This window comes from Bradysia coprophila, unplaced genomic scaffold (assembly GCF_014529535.1).
Source record: "Bradysia coprophila strain Holo2 unplaced genomic scaffold, BU_Bcop_v1 contig_232, whole genome shotgun sequence".
Lineage (NCBI taxonomy): Eukaryota > Metazoa > Arthropoda > Insecta > Diptera > Sciaridae > Bradysia > Bradysia coprophila.
The window spans coordinates 3,575,894-3,599,375 of NW_023503493.1; the positions used below are offsets into that span (position 1 = coordinate 3,575,894).

The 23,482-nt window shown below is 35.0% G+C and overlaps 1 protein-coding gene and 1 long non-coding RNA gene across 4 annotated transcripts in view; one reads left to right on the forward strand and one right to left on the reverse strand.

The window, feature by feature from the left end:
* Positions 1-79: 79 nt before the first annotated feature.
* LOC119075982 lies at positions 80-23,380 on the reverse strand. Its single transcript, XR_005087520.1, has 6 exons — positions 23,369-23,380; positions 22,589-22,593; positions 17,142-17,150; positions 9,209-9,212; positions 1,506-1,517; positions 80-224 (listed from the first exon to the last, which is right to left on the reverse strand). It is a non-coding gene; the product is annotated as an uncharacterized LOC119075982 (long non-coding RNA).
* The window catches only part of LOC119075968 (protein obstructor-E-like), a 35,318-nt gene continuing 19,699 nt past the window's right edge, over positions 7,864-23,482 (forward strand). The window contains exons 1-2 of one of the 3 annotated variants that reach the window (XM_037182554.1): positions 7,864-7,956; positions 8,593-8,829. In XM_037182554.1, the coding sequence (XP_037038449.1) occupies positions 8,790-8,829 (40 nt within the window). In that variant the 5' untranslated portion in view covers positions 7,864-7,956; positions 8,593-8,789. Of the gene's footprint in view, positions 8,446-8,592; positions 8,830-23,482 lie in introns of all 3 variants that reach the window. The other 2 variants (XM_037182552.1, XM_037182553.1) reach the window with 2 other exon arrangements.

A 23,482-nucleotide genomic window follows, 5' to 3' on the forward strand; every position in this document is an offset into this window, starting at 1 on the left:
CCCAAAATTTAGGAACCAACCTTGGAACGCCTCACTTAGATCGAAAATAACCCAAATCCATCTAAAAATCCGATGGAAGTTAGGAAGTGCCAGAGGAATCAGCTGTCAATCGAAAATTTAGGAAGCAACCTTGGAACACCTTACTCATGTCGAAGATAACCCAAATCCATCGAAAAATCCGGTGGAAGTTAGGAAGTGCCAGAGGAGTCAGCTGTCATCCCAACCTAGAGCAAGTTTATACTTAATGATCCCCGGAATTTCCAACAAGAAACACATCTCAAAACAACACACACATTTCACCACATTACCATCCAAATCATGCGTTAAAATACACAACACACACACATACACAAAACATGCTGTTATATGGCATTTGTATGGAAACTTCCGGGAGCTCTAAACTGATCTCATCATAAGAATACAATTTTGGTGGGTTTCGTTTGATTCTTTCGTTTTATTTGTTCCACCACATAGAAGTAGCGTTTGTCTTTGCGTTTCTTCAATTCCACACGTACGTGTGAGTGAAACGACGCTTCTTTTGTTGAAAACATGTAGAATGATGTGGAACAATTAAAACTGTAAAATGCTAGCCAATTGCAAACTTAAATTGAGTTGAGTTTAGCTCCGAAAAACGCTTGCGTACCTCCATTTTTTAAAATCTTATTTTAATATAGGTCCCGAGATTGGCCTATAACAGAACCAACAAAAATCTCTTCGAGAAAAGTGTGACGCAGTCTTTGAAATACAATTTCTAAAATGAATGATATCGCTAGAGTTGACGCTTTCAGCTTCGTTACGCAAAAATTAAATTTTACACCCAATTAGTTCAAACAAGCTGGCTTAGCTTTTCTCATCATCTGCCAAATAATTTTTACAAAAAAAATTTAGACTGGAAACAACCAAAATTTTACCAAAAAAATCTGCGTCGCATGTGGCAGATAAATTTTCTTGCTGGTCTGTTTCTGAACGAAAATTTGACGAAAATCGAAAATTTGACGAAAATCGAAAATTTGACTAAATTTGAAAATTGGACGAAATTCGAAAATTGGACGAAAATCGAAAATTGGACGAAAATCGAAAATTTGACGAAATTCGAAAATTTGACGAAATTCGACGAAATTCGAAAATTTGACGAAATTTGAAAATTTGACGAAATTTGAAAATTTGACGAAAATCGAAAATTTGACGAAATTCCAAAATCTGACGAAATTCAGAAAATTTGACGAAAATCGAAAATTTGACGAAAGTAATTCTCTATCTGCCACCATTCAAGAAATATCTCCAAAACCCCAATTGACCCACCCATTTCCAACTTTCGACATTTTTCACATATGCCCCTCTGTTCTACTCGTAAAACTCTGAGACTTTGCCGAAGAAAGTAATTCTTTATCTCTCATAACCCAAAAAAATATTAGTCCTTTCATCCTACGCTCGAGTAGCTCAAAATTTGGTCACTCTAATCACTCTAGCTCAAACGAATCTGCCCCGATTTTTTAAATTACCACACTCAGAAACCACTTCGAGGCCAATAAAACAAAATGCTGGTTTTTCCTGGGGTAATGGCGTATCACATTTTCATTTTTATGCCCACCCTGAGGTTCCTGCAAAATTTCATGGAGATTGGCGGACTAGTTTCCGAGATCGACCGTCGATAGATAGACAGATAGACAGATAGACAGACAGATAGAAACATACAGAGTAAGTTGAAAGATTTTGATTGTTTGGAAAACGTTAATTTGGTGCATTTTCTGTCAAAATGACCAACTTCAAAACGATGTATCTCCGGCAATTTTATACCTACATAGTCGAGTGATAGCTCGTTTTGCTCGTGTTTGAAGCGCGAATAAGATAGAATAGGATTTGTGGTGATACAGGCCAAAGGAAAGAAACTTAAATTCTCGCCTATATATAGTTGCCGCGTCTCAAAAAAATTTCTTCGTTCTTTTTTTGGAAGTTAGACTGCGTCAAGTCCTCCGCTATCGCTCCGGACATGATTTCAGGAAAATCTGTAGAAACGTTTAGGAGTTGTTGGATTCACTTTTCCATAGGAACTAACTAACTAAGTAATAGGGGTGTGCGATGGATAAAGGATCGAGAATGGCGTAGTCCACAAAAAATTGTTATCGTCCCTAGATGTCAAAAATCGATTTTAAAAATTTTTAAAAATTGGTTTTGAAGTTATTTTATATTTCACATCCGAGGAACTTAGTTTAGAATTTTTTTTCTGTTTTCAACGTTTTCAATACTGTCTCTAGCAAACAAACTACTTCTTCATACCTAGGTGATACTTTTTCATATCTATTATTAAGGTGGTGAAAGAATCAAGTAGAATTCGGAATTTACTTGTAAATTACAGCGTAGTCAGTCAAAATGTAAAATAGTGTTTGTAGGATACAAATAAAGTGTGAATTTGACACAGAGAGCTGAGAGTTTGTTTGCTAGAGAGAGTATTGACGTTATACAATCCAATACAATCCATATGAAATCACATTGAAACATAGCTCGATTACACACAAATTTATGGGCGCGAGACAGCAGTGTCAGTATGAATGTGCGTAGCATGTCTTTTATGTGGTAAGTAAGTGAAGAGAACAAAAGTTTCTAAGCTAAAATTGTCGGTTGTAATGATTTCAACCAAAAATTTATTTTACAAAAATAACCATAAAAACCCTCAATACAAAACCATTGAGTGGCTTCGTTAACTGTTCTTTGTCCATTGTGTTTCGAGTATTAAGCTCTTCAAAAATCATATGTCGAATTCACTCTGAATATATTTGAAATGTATCCTATATATGGTTGATGAAAATATAGTTTCAAGATTAATTACCATGCTGCATCGGGGGACGTCCATGGATGATGCATATACAATACCAGCTTTTTGATACAAAAGTAGTCGTTGAAATTCTCAACTTGAGCGATACCACATTGTTTTCTTTTTACATTAATGACTCCGTGCATCGTATATATCGCTGTTAGACGGTAATTATTTTATTATGGTTGAATTAACCAGTCTCTGCAGTAGAAACCACACAAGGTTTAAAATTTAAAACTTTAAATTATGACAGTAAAGTAGTCAGGGACCATCTTATGGAATGGATCTTCCACTGTCTTGTTTGACCTGAAGGCCAGTTCACAACGAGAAGAAACAGAAATGATGAGCAAATTTTGGCTTGGCACTTGAAAAAATTTTGCAGTTCAATTGGAATTTATAAAAAAGGATCTATAAGGGAACGCTAGCCAGAGCTGTTAGTCAGCGTAATATCATTAGCGTTAGCATAGCGCCCGTGACGCAAGTCCTATTACTAGAAAAAATTAAAAAAAAAAATTTTGTAGACTGCAGAACCATATATACAGCAAATTATGAAGTTCTACAATTCAAAGACAAATGACTCCAAATTACCATTAAAAAAAACTAGGCGTCCGTACGAGTTCAACGAGCTATCACACGTTCTTGCAGCTTAAAATTTGGCCACGCAAAAATTTTTCCAAGAAGCCCCATTTCCATACATTTTGGTCAATTTCAGTACTTTAAACGAAATGAAAAAATCCTGCGTTACTTTGTTAGTCCGTCCGTCCGTCCGTCCGTCCGTGTTTCCTATCTTCTAAAGTCTTCTTTAGATTTTGTTGAAATTTTGGGAGTAGATTCTAGTCGTCATTCTAAGACATTCCAGAAAAAACAAATTGGGGGGAACCGGCCTCGTTTCGGAGCTAGGGCTCCTCGAAGTTCCCATATAGGCCCCATATAAGAACACCTTTAAGTGTATGTGTGTGGATGGGTATGGTAGAACAAATTTGTTCGCTTTTGGTATTTGGTAAGCTCTGCTCGCCTCAATTTGTTCTCCTAAATTTAGCATTTTTTAAATTTTTTAAATTTTTTAAATTTTTTAAATTTTTCAAATTTTTCAAATTTTTCAAATTTTTCAAATTTTTTACATTTTTCAAATTTTTTAAATTTTTCAAATTTTTTAAATTTTTCAAATTTTTTAAATTTTTCAAATTTTTCAAATTTTTCAAATTTTTCAAATTTTTTAAATTTTTTAAATTTTTTAAATTTTTCAAATTTTTCAAATTTTTCAAATTTTTTAAATTTTTTCTAATTTTTTTTTAATTTTTTCAAATTTTTTAAAATTTTTCAAATTTTTCAAATTTTTTCAAATTTTTTAAATTTTTCAAATTTTTCAAATTTTTCAAATTTTTTAAATTTTTTAAATTTTTTAAATTTTTCAAATTTTTCAAATTTTTCAAATTTTTCAAATTTTTTCTAATTTTTTTTTTAATTTTTTCAAATTTTTTTAATTTTTTCAAATTTTTTCAAATTTTTCAAATTTTTCAAATTTTTCAAATTTTTCAAATTTTTTAAATTTTTTCTAATTTTTTTTAATTTTTTCAAATTTTTCAAATTTTTTCAAATTTTTTCAAATTTTTCAAATTTTTTAAATTTTTTAAATTTTTCAATCTACTAATTCTTCCAAAAGAACTGATATCAGTCAAAAACACTCAAAAGAGTAAAAGTGACGCAAGTCCCTGTGCATACTTCCAAAACAACTGATATCGCTGGAGGTGACGCATTCTCCGCTTGTACGCAAAAACTGTAACAGCAAAAATTTAACCAAAGAAATTGTAGAAACAAAATTTTACCAAAAAAGTTTTGCGTCACAAGTGGCAGATGTTGAGGAAAGTACTTTTAAGAAATTTTTTTAAAATAGGCAAGAATATGTCCTAATACGTCCGAACCATCTGCCACTTTGTGACGCAAAATTTTTTTGGTAAAATTTTGTTTCTAGAATTTCTTTGGTCAAATTTTTGCTGTTACAGTTTTGGCGTACAAGCGCAGAATGCGTCACCTCCAGCGATATCAGTTGTTTTGGAAGTATATTTCATAATTTGATTCGTTGAGACCGTTTAACGTGACTTCCGAACCACGCCTCAAACCATGCAATACTCTCTGAGGAATGTTAAGCGCATAATTGATATCTCGCCTAAACGTAGGCTAGACACAAATCCATCTTATTAGGTTATGTCATTCGAGTCATTCAGTGCGCTACATCGTTGTAGTCACCAAAAACACTGCAACTACCCAAATTATGAAGCTTGAGTGAACTTTTGAACTTGACCAATGCGATTCCATGAGGAATTTTTTCTGATCAAATCCGGATCATTTTGGTGGAAGGCTAGTATCGCATCCCGCCCGTAATCAAGTGATCAAGTTCTTGTTTCCTTCATTCGAAAATCACTCATCCAATTAAAATGAAAATTTCAGCGCAAATATTCTACTGTTACAAATAGACTCAATGCTCCCCGACTACCACACACTAGTCCGAAGAGTTCATAACAGAAAAGAAAAAAAAATCGTTTTCGATCATAAGCCAAATGAAATTATAATCGCACCTCTTTAAACATGTTGTTTATGTTTTTATTATTAAAAATTTGCGCTTTACATTTTATACACACAACAAACACCACCATCCGTCGTTTAGAAAGTAAAACTCGTACAACATTTCGATATTTTATTTAGCGTAAAATGTGTATTGAGCTCTCGGTGTAACATGAATTTCGGAACGAGTTTAGCTGTTTTTAAGTGGTTCCAATTACCGACCGTATAATTACGATTAAACGCCAAATAGATGCAATTAGTTCAGTTGAGTGGTAAATTGTTTCGATTTTTATTGGGAGGCCAAGGAAATCTTCTTTAAGCACTTAGATCAAGACAATTTTGCTAGTTCTCCACACATGCACTGCTTGTTTTTACATACGTACAGGGGAGTCCAGATAATATCTTCAGTTATGATAAAATACCAGCAGTCACAATCTTTTGAGTAATTGAGCGGTCTATGCATTTTGGTATGAACATATCACAAGTCTGACACTCGAAAAAGGTTGCTTCTAAAATCAGGAATCTTAGCCCGTGCATAATTATTGAACAAGACAGATACAACCTCTCAAGCAAAAGGAACAAAATCCCGAGAAAAATTTCAAAATTCCCTCACTTTCGGCTCGAAGCATGAAAATGAATTTTACTGTCGGTCCCATGCGAAAACTGACCATAACATAGCAGTTTTCCCCCTGCGAAAACGATCCATTACATGAAGGATTATTTTCGATTCATTTTGGGATAATCATCTTTCGCAAGGGGCTGGTAATATAAAACAGAATACATTGCATGTTGTGATACTCACAAACTCACTCGCGTGTTTTTGAGCGACTTGCTTCGGTTACTGTTCGTTCGACAAGTGTAGTTGAATGTCTCGTCTTCGGCTCGTATACATACTTTGATGATTAGAGGGAGAAGTCTGAAGACGAGTTACTGACAAGGCAAGTTAAAATAACTGTCCCGAATTATACACCCGTCTCTCTCATCATAAAGGTCTGTAGGCAAAATCGTTGGGTGTTTTCAGTATTCTCGGAAGTGAAAATTTAAAGATATTCTCGCTGAGACTGAGCTGTCAACTGTAATAGCAACGTACGACTTTTTTTAGATTTGGTCAGTCTGGGTGGGTGGACATCTGATCGATGCACACAGATCTTGAGATCCTTTGTGCTACCCAGTCGATCTTGCTATTTAGCAAAAACAGTAGATTGCTGATATCGCGACTGCAAGACTACAATGTCCAGTAATAAAATCTCAAGTCAAGACTACAACCAGTCGATGAAATATACATTTTTCCACACGAGCTAAAAATTTTGACAGATGGCCCATACATTTTCTGTCAAAATTTTATTTCACCTAGAGGTCATATCGAAATGTCAAATTTCATCCACAGAAGGCAACTTAGCCTCAACTTGACGAACGTTTTAACGAAAAATTTACAAAAAAATTGGTTGACGTTCAGGCTCCATTCATCTTTGTGGATGAAATCGTTGTCATTCGTGTCGTCAAAGTTCGGGTTTAGAGACAGTTAATTGGAACAAAACCTATAGGTTTCTTCCAAGCAACAGTTAAGCCGAACAAAATGAACCGAACACGAACTAACGTCATCCATAGAACCACAACTTATTTTTCTTTGTTATTTTGACAATTTCGTTGTTAATATGGCTGACGGTCTGACATTTCATTTCACCTTGGAAGAAACGGAAGAAACCTATATAGAAACCTCTTCAGAGAAATGATAAGTTGGTACGCCTGTGGCGAGATAGAAGAAACATGTGAATGACAGTTGGCTCCTATGAGAGAGAATGTGAGAGAATTTGTATGTAGTTCTCTCACATTCTCTCCCATATGAGCTCTCGCCACAGGCGTACCAACTTATCATTTCTCTGCTACAGTTGAGAGAAAAATACAACAAAAAAGGTAGAGCTTTGGACGTTATTTTAAATTTGAAAGCATGTCGAAGTCCGTAAACCGAAACAGCTAAATCCTAACTTTCTCGACAGAAGACCCAAAATCCTTACCATTTTACCTATTAAGAGAATTTGAAGTCTTTTTGTATCTTAAAAATAACATTTTAAACTCATACAGTGTCCACTGTTCAGTGTTATATAACCTCCAACGAACCGTTCAAATTTTTTTACGACTGGATCTCGTTACTCGTATTACCAGTGCCCTGTGAGAGAGTTGAGTGTGCATATAAAACGTATAACATTAATCCGATTAAAAGTGTAACCAAAGATGGTACCACTCTACCATGCCGGAGAGCAGTAAACAGTAAAAATGTTGCTTATGGATCGTATAAAGAGCACTCACATTTATTTTGTGTGGTGGTAGGATTAAAATTAAGACTTAAAAATGAAGAAATGAGAAAAAAAAGCGAATAACCCATAAGCCGTGGCAAAATGGCTCGTTATATCGTTGGTTTTTTTATGGTGCCCCATTGCCACACACCACATCTCCACGAATAACCATTACACATTTTAAAAACTAAAAACGTGTATCTCTTTCACTTAAACCGGCAGTTTAGTTCCACTCTTCCCAAGGAAAACATCTTTTCTCGAGACCATAATAACCCATACAATCCAAAAGTATACAAAATAAACAACAAAAAATTGTTTTTTTTTTCTCACATTTTGTTTTGCGTTTAAACTTATAAAACATCGAAACGAAGAAAAGTTTTTTGGTTTTGTTGTTGTTGTTGTTTTTTGCGCTTTTTTCGTATTCCGTTCACGAGAAGAGATAGTGCGCTGCAATTTTTATTATTTTTGTTTTGGTTTTTATTTTCCCTTTTAAATTTTATTATTATAGACAACACAGTTGCATTCAAGTGTTATTTGGCGAGCGAAAAGAGAAACGGGAGCGAAACGATATGTGTGCATTTGGTTTAAGTTAGACGGGGTATTATACGTTTTGTGTGTGCAAAAAGAAATAAAAGAATCGAAAGAAAAGTGGTATTAGTAGAGCTTTGGAACAGGGAGACCAATAAAACCAAATAAAAAAACAAAACAAACAAAAACCAATTGTGATCGATAAATATTGGAAAATCGTATCAGAAAATCGTTTAAAGTGTGAGATTTGTTCGTGCTTCTTCTGATATTACACTTTGATTTTTATTTTTGTTTTCCTTTCATTTTCATCCGTTTTACACAAATTTTATTCGGGTTGCATGTGATTTTTTAGAGAAATTTTCTTTTTTTATTCTTCTATTTTTCCCGTCAATATAGCGAATATCGAACACTCACAGAGAACTCTATCCACCGAATTATATAAGAAAAACAAAAACAAGACCAAGAATTTTGTGTGTACCAAACGCTGAGAAAGGAAATTAGATAAACTCTATTGGATTCGAAGTACTACGGACATTTTGTCTGTGTTTGTGTTGTTGTTGTTTCTCGTTCTTCGAGCCAGCGAAACGATTATTATGAAGAAACAGATATTTGCCGTTGTACTGTTAGCTGTTGGTAAGTAAAGAGATTTTTTCTTTCGATTTCTTTTTTTCTACAAATAATCATGTTATTTTATACGTTCAGTTCCGACTGATTTGAAAATTTAATAAGACATTGGCTCTATTAGATGTGGCCATTGTATTTATAAGTATATTGGTTATGGGTATTATTACACTGTACACACAGTGTGGTTTCACGTTTTTCATGAACAAATCTGGTTTTTATATTATTTTGCCATTTATTTAATTTGATTCCATTTTTACACTCGGGTGGGTGCTGGAAAGATGATTTTGATGATTTGATCGACAGTTTTTCACTCTTGTATGAAAATTCGTTGTGTACTTATTATACACCGAGGTTTTAGAACTGGAGTTTTTCCACGTTTCGATAGTACACCTCTTTGGGAACGAACCACCTGTACGACTTTTAGACGTAGCCGTAAAGTTTAAAATGTTCTTTTAGGAACATTTTGTAATTGGTTTTGTCTTACGTAGTAGGGATAGGATCTAGTAAAGGCACCTTTAAAAAAATAGGGAAAATCATGTCCGGAGCGATAGCAGTCTAATCCACAAAAAATGAACGAAGAAATTTTTTTTAGATGCGGCAACTATGCATAGGCGAGAATTCTCTTTTCGCCAAAATGTCCAATATCGAACCCAAATTATTTTTAAAATATTCTCACTTAAAATACAAAGAAAACGAGCTTTTACACGCCTACCAAAGTGCTCGGAAGCCGGAGATATTGGTGGGCAATTAGAAAAATTTGGTCACTTTCGGGGTATGTTGGGTAGCTGGAAAATTTGGTCACTTTCGGTGTAGCTGATTTTCACTAAATTTTCGTCAAATTTGCGAATTTCGTCAAATTTTCTATTTTCGAATTTCGTCAAATTTTCTATTTTCGAATTACGTCAAATTTTCAAATTTCGTCAAATTTTCAAATTTCGTCAAATTTTCAAATTTTGTCAAATTTTCAAATTTTGTCAAATTTTCAAATTTCGTCAAATTTTCAAATTTCGTCAAATTTTCGAATTTCGTCAAATTTTTTAATTTCGTTATATTTTCGAATATCGTCAAATTTTCTATTTCGATAAAATTCGTGAAATTCTGCCAAGATTTGTGAAATTTCGTCTCTTCGATTTTTGTCAAATTGTTGACTTAAAACTTCCAAAACGAGTGATATACCAACAACTCTACGAGAAAAATCATTTTTCAAAAATGTGACGCAGTCTTTGTAGCACAATTGAATGATATCGCCAGAGTTGACGCTTTCAACTTTGTTACACAAAAATTAAATTTTACACCCAATTTTAGTTCAAACAAGCTGGCTTAGTTTTCCTCATCATCTGTCAAATAATTTTTACAAAAGAAAAATTGTCTGAAAACAACAAAAACTTTAACCAAAAAAATCTGCGTCGCATGTGGCAGATAAATTTTCTAGTAGGTCTGTTCCTGAACATCTGCCACTTTGCGACGCAGATTTTTTTGGTAAAATTTTTGTTGTTTCCAGTCAAATTTTTCTTTTGTCCCAAACCTGCAATAATGTTTTTTTGTTTTGAAGAAGTACAGTCTTAGGCAGTGAATTTTCAGCATGAATTTCCCTTAGCTGATCCACACAAACAGTATACGTCAACAGTGTAAGCAGTTTTGATTGTATATGTGGATCAGCTGAAAAATTGTTGAAGCAAATTCATGCTGAAATTTCAGTACTGACTGTAACCTCTACCATCTCAATAATTTTAAAAATCCAAAGGGAAATCCCAAAACAGTCAAAAGTTTGCAATATACTTAGATTAAATGAAGTAATAGATGAGCTTGTCTTTTGTCAATCAGGTCCTATTTTTGTTAATTTGAATTCTGTAAAGTTCTCAAAACTCCGAAAAATTCGGAGATTTTCTTCGGAATTTTTTAAGAAATTTTCGGAATGGTTCTTCCCTGAAATTCTCAAAAATGAGCCGTGTTACTTCATAAAGTGACTGCTAGTGATTGATAATACCGAGAGCCCGATAAACGTTATATCGTCATTGTCGATAGCCATTTCTATGTACGGTTTTGAAGCAGCGAGACTGTAAATTAGGATGATTACATTAATTTCTGAAGTTCTCAAATATTGTCTTTGTCTAGCTAAATGTAAGACTCAATACAATGCAGCACGTGCTATTAACAAGCTGTAAATCATAACGAAAACCGAATAAACTCATTAAAAATCTCTAAAGAAATTAAAATTAGAAAAAATAAAAATAATTCGACCAGGCAGACGAATAGACATAAAAAAGTTGTGGAAGGAAAGTGTGCAATAAATCGATCTCTGCATGATTTTAGCTCTCTTTTATACATCTTATACATGCTTATGTGTACACAAAGTCGTGTTAAAAATCTATCAACGGCCAGACACGTTCGGTGAAACTAGCATTCAAATTTATTGCTATTTCTAATTGACTTGATCGCAATGATTAAACCATCCATGAACCTGAATTTGTGTGTGAATGAGTCGGCATATTGGTGGATATGGATGATGGTGATGGGTGTGTTTTGCTTGGCATTAGCGAAGGCTAATGTTGATGCTGCAATGAATGAAACGTATCGACTGAATTAAATCGTTTTCAGTTTGTAGTATTTCATAGAACTTACATATAAACTACATCACTTGATGGCCGGTATACCTTATCTAGAATGCTCTTGGCAAAGATCAAGAATTATAATCGACTGACCTCTCCGTTGATTTGATTTTCATTTAACTTTTGTGTTACGGAAAATGCACAATTTTGGCATTGACGTTAGCCTCTCAAGAACACGTCAGTCCCTTATGGGAAGGTTTTTAAAATTATTTTTTCAAAGGAAAGGATAACAGCCATTTCACAGCATTGCTCATCTTCCATCAGGTTTTTCGATGAATTCGACTGATTTTCGACATAACCAGCCTGCTGCCATGATGGTTCCTATATTTTGGTATTCGAGGTGATTTCTCTAGCATTTTGCAGCTTCCAGCAAGATTTTCGATTAGGTTGGATTTTTTTTGACATACTCAACCTGCTGACATGGTTCCTACTTTTTGAAATTCGGAGTATAATTTCGCTAGCATTTTGCAGCTTCCACAAGGTTTTTCGATCAATTCGGGTTGTTCTTGACATAACCAATCTGCTCCTACGATGGTTCCTAGATTTTAGAATTCGAGGTGATTTCTCTAGCGGTTCTCAACTTCCATCAAGGATTTCGATGAACTTGGGTTGTTTCCGACATAACAAACCTGCTGACATGATGGTTCCTAGTTTTTGGGACTCAAGGTGATATCTCTAGCGTTTCTCAACTTCCATCAAGGATTTCGATGAACTTGGGTTGTTTCTGACATAACAAACCTGCTGACATGATGGTTCCTAGTTTTCGGGACTCGAGGTGATTTCTCTAGCATTTCTCAACTTCCATCAAGGATTTCAATGAACTTGGGTTGTTGTCGACATAACCAACCTTGCTGCCATGATGGTTCCTAGTTTTTGGGATTCGAGGTGATGTCGCTAGCATTTCTCAACTTCCAACAAGGTGTTCGATGAACTTGGGTTGCTTTCGACATAACCAACCTGTTCCAATGATGGTTCCTCCATTTTGGGATTCGAGGTGATTTCTGTAGCATTTCTCAACTTCCATCAAGTTTGTCGATGAACTCGGGTCGTTTTCGACATAACTTTCCCGCTCCTTCGATGGTTCCCAACGTCACCTTTACCTTTTAAGTGTTTTTTGACGGATACAGTTTGCCGCTTTTAACATGTTATCAATAGATTACCATTTTTTACTTAGAGGCGGTATCATCAGATTATTGTTGGCGTATCATGAAACACGGACCTGGTGATCCTTTATTTTTGGCATAAATCTGTCTGTCCGACGTAGATGGCCATTTCAAATATCTCCAGTCACGGTCACGAAGAATATCAAAGATATTTTAGTGATCTAATCAGGACGGCATTATGAGTTGAATGCTTATTTTTTATGGATTTCAATAACACTCATGCTTGCTTAACCATAATTGTGTGTTCACTTCGCTTCACCTACATACAGCCACTCACGCCAAAAAAGAACAATAAAAACTTTTAATTTTCAACATTTTCGTTATTGTCATGTCTGTGTAGCTGTTCAAATTAATTAAAGTCCGAAACAAATTATATTTTTGCAATTAAATTGTCGGTTGTTGGATGATTAAAAAATCTCCAGTAACACCAGCAACCAGTAATTAATGCTGCGCTCAAGTGACACACGGTGTGTAATTTTTAATATAAAAGGTTTTTATGATTGAAAGTGGAATGTCTGTCTTTTCAATTCTTTTAACGATTTTATCGAACAGTTTATCAGCCGCATTGTATGGACCATTGTGTGGTATGAGAACTGATTTTTATATTTCTATTTTATTGCGTTCCGGCGGTTCACATACACGATCATTAACTTTGTAATTTTCATCGGCTAGCAGTTCGGTTGGAACAAGTCCCGTTAATCGCAACATAGGGACAAAAATAGATAATTATCTCAAATTGAGAAGAATATTCTTTCGAAATCCCTTAAATCCAAGAAAATCGTTTCATCACAAAATTCTCAAAATCGAAGAAATTCCTTATAAATTGAAGAAATTCATCATAAAGTGTAAAAAATCCTCAGATGGTTAACATGCGGCTATTCATCTGTTATCGATAATGACGACAAAAATAATGACAAGCACTGGGTAATACGGACTTATATGTAGTAAAATTCATGTTAAAAAAATTGAAGTACAAGATTTGAGATCAAGAGATTAAAAATACTTTGATCTATGGAAGTAAAGATCCGATAATAATACTGGAAAGGGTCACGTCACGGTCGTCACGAATTATCGCAAATGTTTATGACATTGACGCGAGACATCACTGGAAATTTCCTTCGATCAATAACGGGAAAATAAAAGAATTTTTAGCTAGCAGAAGACTCTTCTGTCTCTCAAATCATAAGAGAAGACCGATGACCAGATAATTATAACTTGCCTGACAGGACTTGTCATTGAATGTTTTCATATCATGCCGGCGCGTTAGTAAGCGGGCGTGACGCAAGTCCACTACCAAAAAAAAGTTTACAAATTTTTTTGGGGACGGCGGAGCATATTTACAGCAACTTTTTGACTTCCACCCTTAACTCCAACGACCTTTAAACTGGTAATGTGGTAAAAAGTATGTAATGTTGTGGGATGTGTCTCCATACAAATGTCATATAAAAGCCTATTTGTATGTGTGTGTGTTATATATTTAGGTGTATGATATGGATGGTAATGTGGTAAAAAGTGTGTAATGTTGTGGGATGTGTTTCTTGTTGGAAATTGTGTGGATCACTAAGTATCAACTTCCCCTAGGTTAGTTCCTACATTTTGGGATGACAGATGATTCCTCTGGCAGTTCCTAACTTCCATCGGACTATTTGATGGATTTGGGTTATTTCCGACATGAGTGACATGTTCCAAGGTTGGTTCCTAAATTTTGGCATGACAGATGATTCCTCTGGCACTTCCTAACTTCCATCGGATTTTTAGATGGATTTGGGTTATATTCGACATCAGTGAGGTGTTCTAAGGTTGGTTCCTAAATTTTGGGATGAAAGATGATTCCTCTGACACTTCCTAACTTTCATCGGATTTTTTGTTGGATTTGAGCTGTTGTCGACAGGAGATGCTTACAAAACTAGTGACCCTTACCCCGAAACTTCCAAAAGAACTGATATCCGCCAAAAAACTCTAAAGGGTGAAAGTGTGACGCGAGCCTTTGTTTCTCCAAAATAACTGATATCGCTGAGGGTGACGCATTCAGCGCCTCAAAGCAAAAGTTTTATCAACACAAAATTGACGCAAAAAATTTGTGAAAGATAATTTTAGAAAAAAAATTTCGGCACCAGTGGCAGATGTTGAGGAAACGTCTGTTAGGAAAATAGTTAAAATAGCGAAAAAATATGTTCAAAACCGTCTGCCACATTTCTTTCTTAAATTTTCTGGGTCAATTTTTTGTTGATAAAACTTTTGTGTTGAGGCGCAGAACGCGTCACCCTCAGCGATATCGATTATTTTATAAGTCACAGGGACTCGCGTCACACTTTGACCTTTTAGGGATTTTTTGCGGATTAATTTAGACACAAGGCAAATAACTAATCCGAATTCTATACCCGTCTCCCCACCATAGCTGTCATAACAGACTGTTTAAGTTCAGGAAATATTTATACTCCAGATTACCCGGGTGGACTTTGCCAGCTGTTGCATACAAAAGTATTGCGAAAGTGAATGCATCACGCAATTTTGTATGCAACAATTCACCCGTTTAATCTAATATACTTACAGAACTTAGGTCTTTTATCCACTTAACACGGTCTTGAAGTACTAGATTCACTAGACTTTGACAGCTGTTACATACAATGTGATTTGTTCACTTTATTTAAACATTCTTTAGGTGATTTTGGCATTGCTGAGTAAATGTACAGCAACTGTAGATTCAAGAAGGAATATGCTGCTTGGAATCTGAAGTTCAACTGTAATAGATTTTTATATAATTCTAGTACATTATGTCATAAAATTAATAATGTCAGCGCTCTGTTTTCTTATAAACCAACTTTACTGCTATGACATTTCATGTGTGTTTACCAGAGTGAAGTACTAGATCACATAGAATGATGCACCGAAAAACGGAGGTTTCTAATTGCGACCTAATGCAAAGTTTGGTCCGAATAATTATGACGATTTTCAAACAAAAGACACACTGCAAGGACAGATTCAGTAATAATCGATTCCTCAGTCCACAAAATCCAACTCCCGGTCCGCTGAACCAATTTTCATAAACTTTTAACAGAGACTGGATTCATTTTAGATTGAATTGATTGATATTAGAATCTATAGGTCCGTTGGTTGGGTATGTGCAACAAAACGAGCCAATTAAGGTAAACGGCAATATGAAATGTTGCTTTCCCACAAAAAACAATGTTCGTTTTGTATGTTACCTTACTTTTATGTTGGACCTTCAATGAAAGAGAAGCAATGAGCTCAATATTTTTTTTTTGTTATTTTTATTATTTTCGCAAAAAAGAAACGTATTTTGGAATACGTCCAACATGTTTTCCAAGCCATTCGTTTTACAGTTGCTTAATGGATACTCCACTTCCCCACACAAACTTCCGGATATCCTGAAAATCTTGGCTTCCTATTCACTTGTTTGTGAACTTTTATTGATATAAAATGCATTTAAAAGAATTGAAAGCCATTCAATATTTTCTCATTTAATATGTCAGTGGGAAATGGAATAATGTGTTATTTTCATCCATCGCATGCATGAATGGCACCGTACACTACACAGCCATACATACACGGGGTTATTTTACGTCGACATTCATGGGAAAAATAATAATAATTTCTCCGGTTTTACTATGTCTTCCATTTATGCACACATTCCGAAAAGTATAATAGCAAATGAGTTTGGATCCATTTTTGTATGGATGTGGATACGACGTTGAAACGTCTAATGCATGCTAGTTGGTTGTACAACACACATAGGTGTGTATGTGATTTTTAGCTTAAATGAATTAGAATGGGAAAATCTCATTAAACCATTTTCAATTTTTGAATCCATTTATCGTTTTCGATCGACGAACAAATTAATAATTCGAGTGTTTGACCTGTTACAGTGTTACATACGGCTATATTCATCTGTTATCGATAACGACGACAAAAACAATGACTAGCGCTCGGTATTACGGTCCTTTCCAAAATTGTATTTTGTCGAGCATGGACGTTATGGCCGAAACCCGAATGGAAGGGCTGTATTATTACTCGTCAAAATAAAAATTTGGAACTTCGTACGTACAGTGCTTTACGTGCTTCTGGTCAGTAAATACGAAAAATGTTCTCAAAAAATTGCATTTCCTGATCAGAAGCACGTAAAAATACGTTTACGTGTTACGGCATGTTCCACTTTTATTTACATTGCCTAATCACGTAAAGCATTGTACTTACGAGGTTCAAACTTATGTATTTGACAAGTGGGAAATACAGTCCTCGCCTTCGGGTCGGGCTGTAACACCGCACTTATCAAATACACAACTTGAAACCTCGGAAGTAATATACTATTATCAATGGAAGTAATAGACCCGATAAAAATCCTGGTTATGCTTGCCGTCTGTAAGAGGTTACATAATCCCAATAATAGAGTGATCCAGTTCGAATTCGAACACAGACACTCACAAACATCGCTAGGTATGACTACTGTCAAAGTCCACAATCAGAATAGTAGAAAGCGTAGTGTAGTCATCCCAACGAGGTTTGTGTGTGTCTGTTTTCGAATTCGAACTGGAACACCCTATAGATCATCTTCAAGGCCGTTTGAAATGCCATCCACGTTAAAAAAAATCTCTTACAACTGAATGAATGAACGAAACATGTAACGAAACTTAAGTGAGGTTACGTCTGAAATTACCGTATCTTGAAGATGATCTATTGTAGAGATGGGTAGTGGTAAATTTGGCGAAGAAGTTAGAGTAATTGAATTTCGAACTTGATCACTTCTGACTGAATTGCAGCTGATAAACTATAAAATCCTCGTCAAGCAAAAATCAGCAGTGTGTTCATCTTCAGAAATCACAAAAAAAAATATCGATGTTAGCAGTGAATTGACTGCTTCACAGTCTAGGAATTTCACGCTAAGAATTTCATGCCCAAGGGGTAAATTGGAAACAAGTGCGAAGTCGACGTAGAGGGGTTTCTAAGAAACTAACACTTTATATAAAAGCAAAATTTTCAATTTTTTTTTGGTGGATTCCAATTTTCAATTTCTCTGGAAACACTTTACATCGAATTCCGAGCCATTTCCAATTTTTAGTTTCTTGGAAAACTCGGCTTAGACACTCTACACCAAATTCGCATCATTTTCTAAAATTACGAAGATTTGAAACAATGCATGGACGGGAAATTCACACATTAGCGTAGGAATCTGGCTCTGAGCGAGAATCAGCGATACCCCCTGGTCCACTCATTCAAACAAAACCGCGGTGAACGGAAAAAGTTGCATTTAACAGTTAAGACTTTGCGAACTGAATTTCCTTTTTTCAAATATGATTTCTCTATAATTCAAGCCGTAAGAATTTGAATTTTCGATTCATCCATGGATGAACCAATGAATTATCATGTTACAGACGGCTGTCATCTGTTATCGACAATGACAGCAATAATAAACAACAAGCTCTTATATAGCAAAAAGCGTGTTCAAAACAAATGAAGTAAAAGATTTCTGAAATCAATCTCTAAAAATCTTCCATCAAATGAAGTAATAGATCAGATAGTAAAACTGTTAATAAATATGCGTGCCGTCTGTGACAGGTTAAAAAATAAATTTCAATCTGAGTTGATTAAATACAACGCTGACTTTTGAGCACTCAACAGCTTGTAATCAATAACTTGATTAAATTGAATTTTAAAGAATGAAGTACATGACGACACAATTTTGTGATAAAAGCAAACAAAATGTGTCATTTCAGCAACAAGTAACTGTCCTTCGAAACGCACTCCTTCGGCTGAGATATGAAACAAGTCTTGCCGAAACAAAGTCAAGTCAAACTGCTCGAAAAATACACTAGTGAGTTTGCAAGTATCACAAAGTGTTTCCGAATTATCAGTTCAAAACAATCCTTCATGAAATGGATCATTTTCGCAGTGAGCAAACTATCATGTAATCGCCAACTTTCGCATAGGGCAACCAATAAAATAACTCACAACAATTTTTTGCAGCCTGTTACGATTAGAACGAGAAGACCAAATACCAGTCAGCTTCAGTATAGCTCGTTATGTGGGACTTGCCATTAACATTTTTGACCCCAGGCTACAAGACAAGTTCAAATCCGAATTATATTTCTTTCTCGTTCATCATAACAATCTATATAATGAGAATGAGGACGGCGTTCAAACACTTTTGATTTTTTTAGCAATTTTTTGTGCTGTTTAGATACAAAACTTCCAAAACAACTGATATCGCTGTAGGTGACGCATTCTGCGGTTAGGCGCAAAAATTGTAAAAGCAAAAATTTTACCAAAAAAAATCTAGAAAAAAAATAACAAAAAAATTTTGCGTCACAAGTGGCAGATGTTGAGGAAAGTACTGTTAATAAAAATTGTTAAAATAGGGAAAAATACGTCCTGAAGCAAAGGAAAAACGGAAAAAAGCCGAATCATCTGCCACTTTGTGACGCAAAATTTTTTTGTTAATTTTTTTCTAGATTTTTTTTGGTAAAATTTTTGTTTTTACAATTTTTGCGCCTAACCGCAGAATGCGTCACCTACAGCGATATCAGTTGTTTTGGAAGTATGCCCAGGGACTTGCGTCACTTTTACTCTTTGAGTGTTTTTGACTGATATCAGTTCTTTTGGAAGAATTAGTAGATTGAAAAATTTAAAAAATTTGATAAATTTGAAAATTTTGAAAAATTTTGAAATGTTTGAAAAGTTTTGACAATTTAAAAAAAAATTAAAATTTTAGCTATATACTAACTATATATATAGGTCAATGGAGGTATATACTAACCATATATAGGTCAATATAGCTATATACTAAATATATATAGGTCAATATAGTCATATACTAACTATATAAAGGTCAACATAGCTATATATAGGTAAATATAGCTATATATATGTCAATATAGCTATATATAGGTCAATATAGCTATATATAGGTCAATATAGCTATATATAGGTCAATATAGCTGTATATATGTCTATATAGCTATATACTAACTATATATAGGTAAATATAGCTATATATAGGTCAACATAGCTATATATAGGTAAATATAGCTATATAAAGGTCAATATAGTTATATATACGTCCCGTTGCCCAACATACACCAAAAGTGATCAAATTTTTCCCGCTGCCCAACATACACCAAAAGTGATCAAATTTTTCCCGCTGCCCAACCATACACCGAAAGTGATCAAATTTTTCCAGCTGCCCAACCATACACCGAAAGTGACAAAATTTTTCCCGCTGCCCAACCATACACCAAATTTAATTTTTCCTACTGCCCAACATTAAAATTTTTTTTTCAAATTTTCACACTCAAAAAGTCCACACACACACACTTAAAGGTGTTCTTATATGGGACTTATATGGGAACTTCGAGGAGCGCTAGCTCCCAAACGAGGCCCGTTCCCCCCAATTTTTTTTCTGGAATGTCTTAGAATGACGACTAGAATCTATTCCCAAAATTTCAAGAAATTCTAAAGAAGACTTTAGGAGATAGGCTATAACTGGAAACACGGACGGACGGACGGACAAACCACAAAGTAACGTAGGATTTTTTCATTTCGTTTAAAGTACTGTAATAGACCAAAATGTATGGGATAGTGGCTTCTTGGAAAATTTATTGCGTGGCCAAATTGTAAGCTACAAGAACGTGTGATAGCTCGTTGAACTCGTACGGACGCCTAGTTTTTTTTTGAAGCTAATTTGGAGTCATTTTGATTTGAATTGTAGAACTTCAATATTTGCTGTATATATGGTTCTGCAGTCTACGACAAAAAATTTTTTTTTAATTTTTTCTAGTAATAGGACTTGCGTCACGGGCGCTAGCTATGCTAACGCGCGCCCATGATTGCGTTTGATTTATAGCTAAAAAAAAGTTTTGTTGCATTCTAAATCGAGTAATTTGTTGGTGAAAAAGTTAGATTGTTCTGAACAACTCGACAGTCTTACCTCACGTTTTTACATTTTCTGCGGACACGAGAAAGGTGTTTACCGTAAACAATATGTTTGAATTCTCAGACACTAGTCAATCCATCATGAGATAAATGAAAAACGAAACCTAAGGTCTCCAACATGGTAGCAGTGTATTACGTAGGGTATTTGAAAAGACTGTTGTATGTTAAGCAACACATAAATTTCGTACACAGTCGAGATCGTTAAACTTTATAGGAGAGACGAAAATCGTCTTCCAGCCATCAATCAGAATTCATCAAAGTCATTTTAATGTCTACACCACAAAAATATGATTGGCACAAAAATCAATAGTCTCTGTCTGAAACGTTCGAAATGTGATTTATGATCCTATTTTGAGGAATTTTTGAATCTACCACAAGCACAGACACTAATAAGAAGTTACATTTCATTTGCAGTTCCATTTATTTCGTTTGTGTGACTAATGCACACTTCATATTACAATCGATGAACGACCTAACGATCCGAGGGGCAGGTATTTGCAAATTTTGTTAATCGTAAATTTCGTTGACAAAACATTTTCAAGAAGACAATTCTCAGTGAGGTGCGGGAAAACAGGAAATGTAGGAAAGTATGCAGTTTTGCCTGCTTTCTCGCCAACAGCTACTGTTGTACAAACCCGATTATAATAAAAGTAAAATATTTTGTTTCGTCTCGACAATGCCTTTCATTTGACATATTGTATCGCAAACCATTTTTGAGTGAAAACGTCAAAAACGAGCGAAAAATTAGTGGAAAACTGACAGAATTAAAACACTGTTCCGGGATATTGACATTGACTCCAAACTTGTATCGCTGTTTTGGAATACAGCTGGAAACAGGCAATGACAGTCGGCATGACTGTTTTGAGACCCAAACAAAACATTTTTTTGAGTTTTACATTTGTTTACCTGTGTTTTGCGTGCCCACCTAACTTCCTAGCGTAAAACGTTGTCGCGACTCAATGGGAAATGCTTCAAAACAGCGTCAAAAGGTTGGAGTCAAGTTAACTGAACAGTTTTCTGTTTTGTTTTGCCTGTTGTCCACTAGTTTGTCTTTGGCGGGAAAGCCAGCAAACTGCATATTTTCCTACTTTTCCCGCAGCTCCCTGAGGATTTTCTAGGATTTTTCCATCGTTTTGCAAGGATTTTCAGAGGATTTTATGCTGATTCCGAGGCTGATTCTGAATGGATTTTTTCTATTTTCAAGAATTTTCTTCGTTTTATTTGATTTTCTTGATTGTCTTTTCAATGATTTTCTATAATATTCCGGATTTTCCTGAGGATTATGTTTGAAAACCGAACCAACAATGTACTTATGCTTCGGTGTTTCTACATTAGAGTCAAACATTCACATGTTCGTGTAATTGTTGGCATTTACTAGCTTTGTGGTAGCTATTCTCAATGTCTCGCATGTGACTGCATGGCTAGTGATGAAGCAGAATGAAAGTATACTTTCATTTTACATATGATTCGCTAGATTTGTACATGCAACAGGGTATAACTAGCCACTTGTGGTTAGTTTTTTCATTGCCACTGTCGCCATGGCCTGATGAGATCTTGGCAAAAATAATTCTTTAAAACTGTTGAGGAATTATGAAATTGCATCGCACTGTCGCGTCTCAGATCGAAACAGTGGCAAAAACCATTTCGCTAATTAAATTGACCCGATGGTCTTGCCGATGGTACTCCTAAAGTCCTTTAACATGCGATTTTCTAAGGGAATAAGGGAGATACTAGCCGTAGACAGACGTGAGTCGGCATATCTAATTTCTTTGTCCAAAGTCCAAAGACCGAACTACAGAACTTTTGTGTCCATTATGACATTCGATGTCCACTATTACTACCAGAAAATTGGCTAGAAAAGCCCGAACCTAAAGCCTACTTTTCTTTCTCAATTGTTCTTCTTTTATTCATACTCCAAATTAAGCAGTAAACAAACCTCGTACATTCCCATCATCCCATTAAACTATATGTCTTTACACCCCCCAAAATGGGCTAACAAAATGTTTTAACTTACTTATTTAATCAAAACTATGCATACACCTCACTAACTCACTCTACCATTTACATAATCTGTGTACAGCACTGAAAAAACACAGCAATGGATAAGTTTCGTGTCTACATACACTTTTACACGTAATTTTGCCTGCCTAGCTCTCCACACAATCTGCATCATCATAAAAGTAAAAGTTGAGATATATTTACCGCATTAAGAGTCTTTCAACTTACGCTTAAATGTCTCTCACACCACACATACCGTACGTAGTAGTGTAACATTATCTGGCTGTACAAAATCTTGGATTTTATAAAATCATGCAACGGATCATGTTTATTATGAATTCAAGTCTACCAGCCCGTCAGCCCGTTAAGTATATGGTTCCATATTAAACTATGTGAAAGATTGACGCGAGAGGTTACATTCGTGCGCTCGAGGCGAACAGAAGAGCGATATTGTTTGTGCTTTTGTTTTCGTTGTAAGATTTTAAACCACAAATTTGTTGCATAGTTTTCTCAATTTTACATTGTGTACGTACATTGTCGGTATACTGGAATGATGAATCAGTTGTCGGCCCCTTGATCTGAACCTTTTGTTACGTACTGTTTCAGTCTTTCAAAATCTCCGAAGTGAAATTGATTTTTTTTGTGTGCGCTCATTTGGCTAAGTATAATAATGGTTGACCGATCAATCATTGTCCGTTGTCCAGGCTTGACCTATTCATTTTTTATCGTCATTTTTACTGTTTAAATACGCGTCGAACTCAGGCAGGTTTTGTCTTATAAAGCAAAACGTTGTGGCAAAACTAATGAAGTAATAGATTTTGTTGCCCTCACCATGCGAAAATTGACTATTACATAACAGTCTGCCATCAGCGAAAATGATCCATTACGTGAAGAATATTTTCGGTTCAATTTACGTGAATTTCCGTTTGCACAGTCTTCGTGATC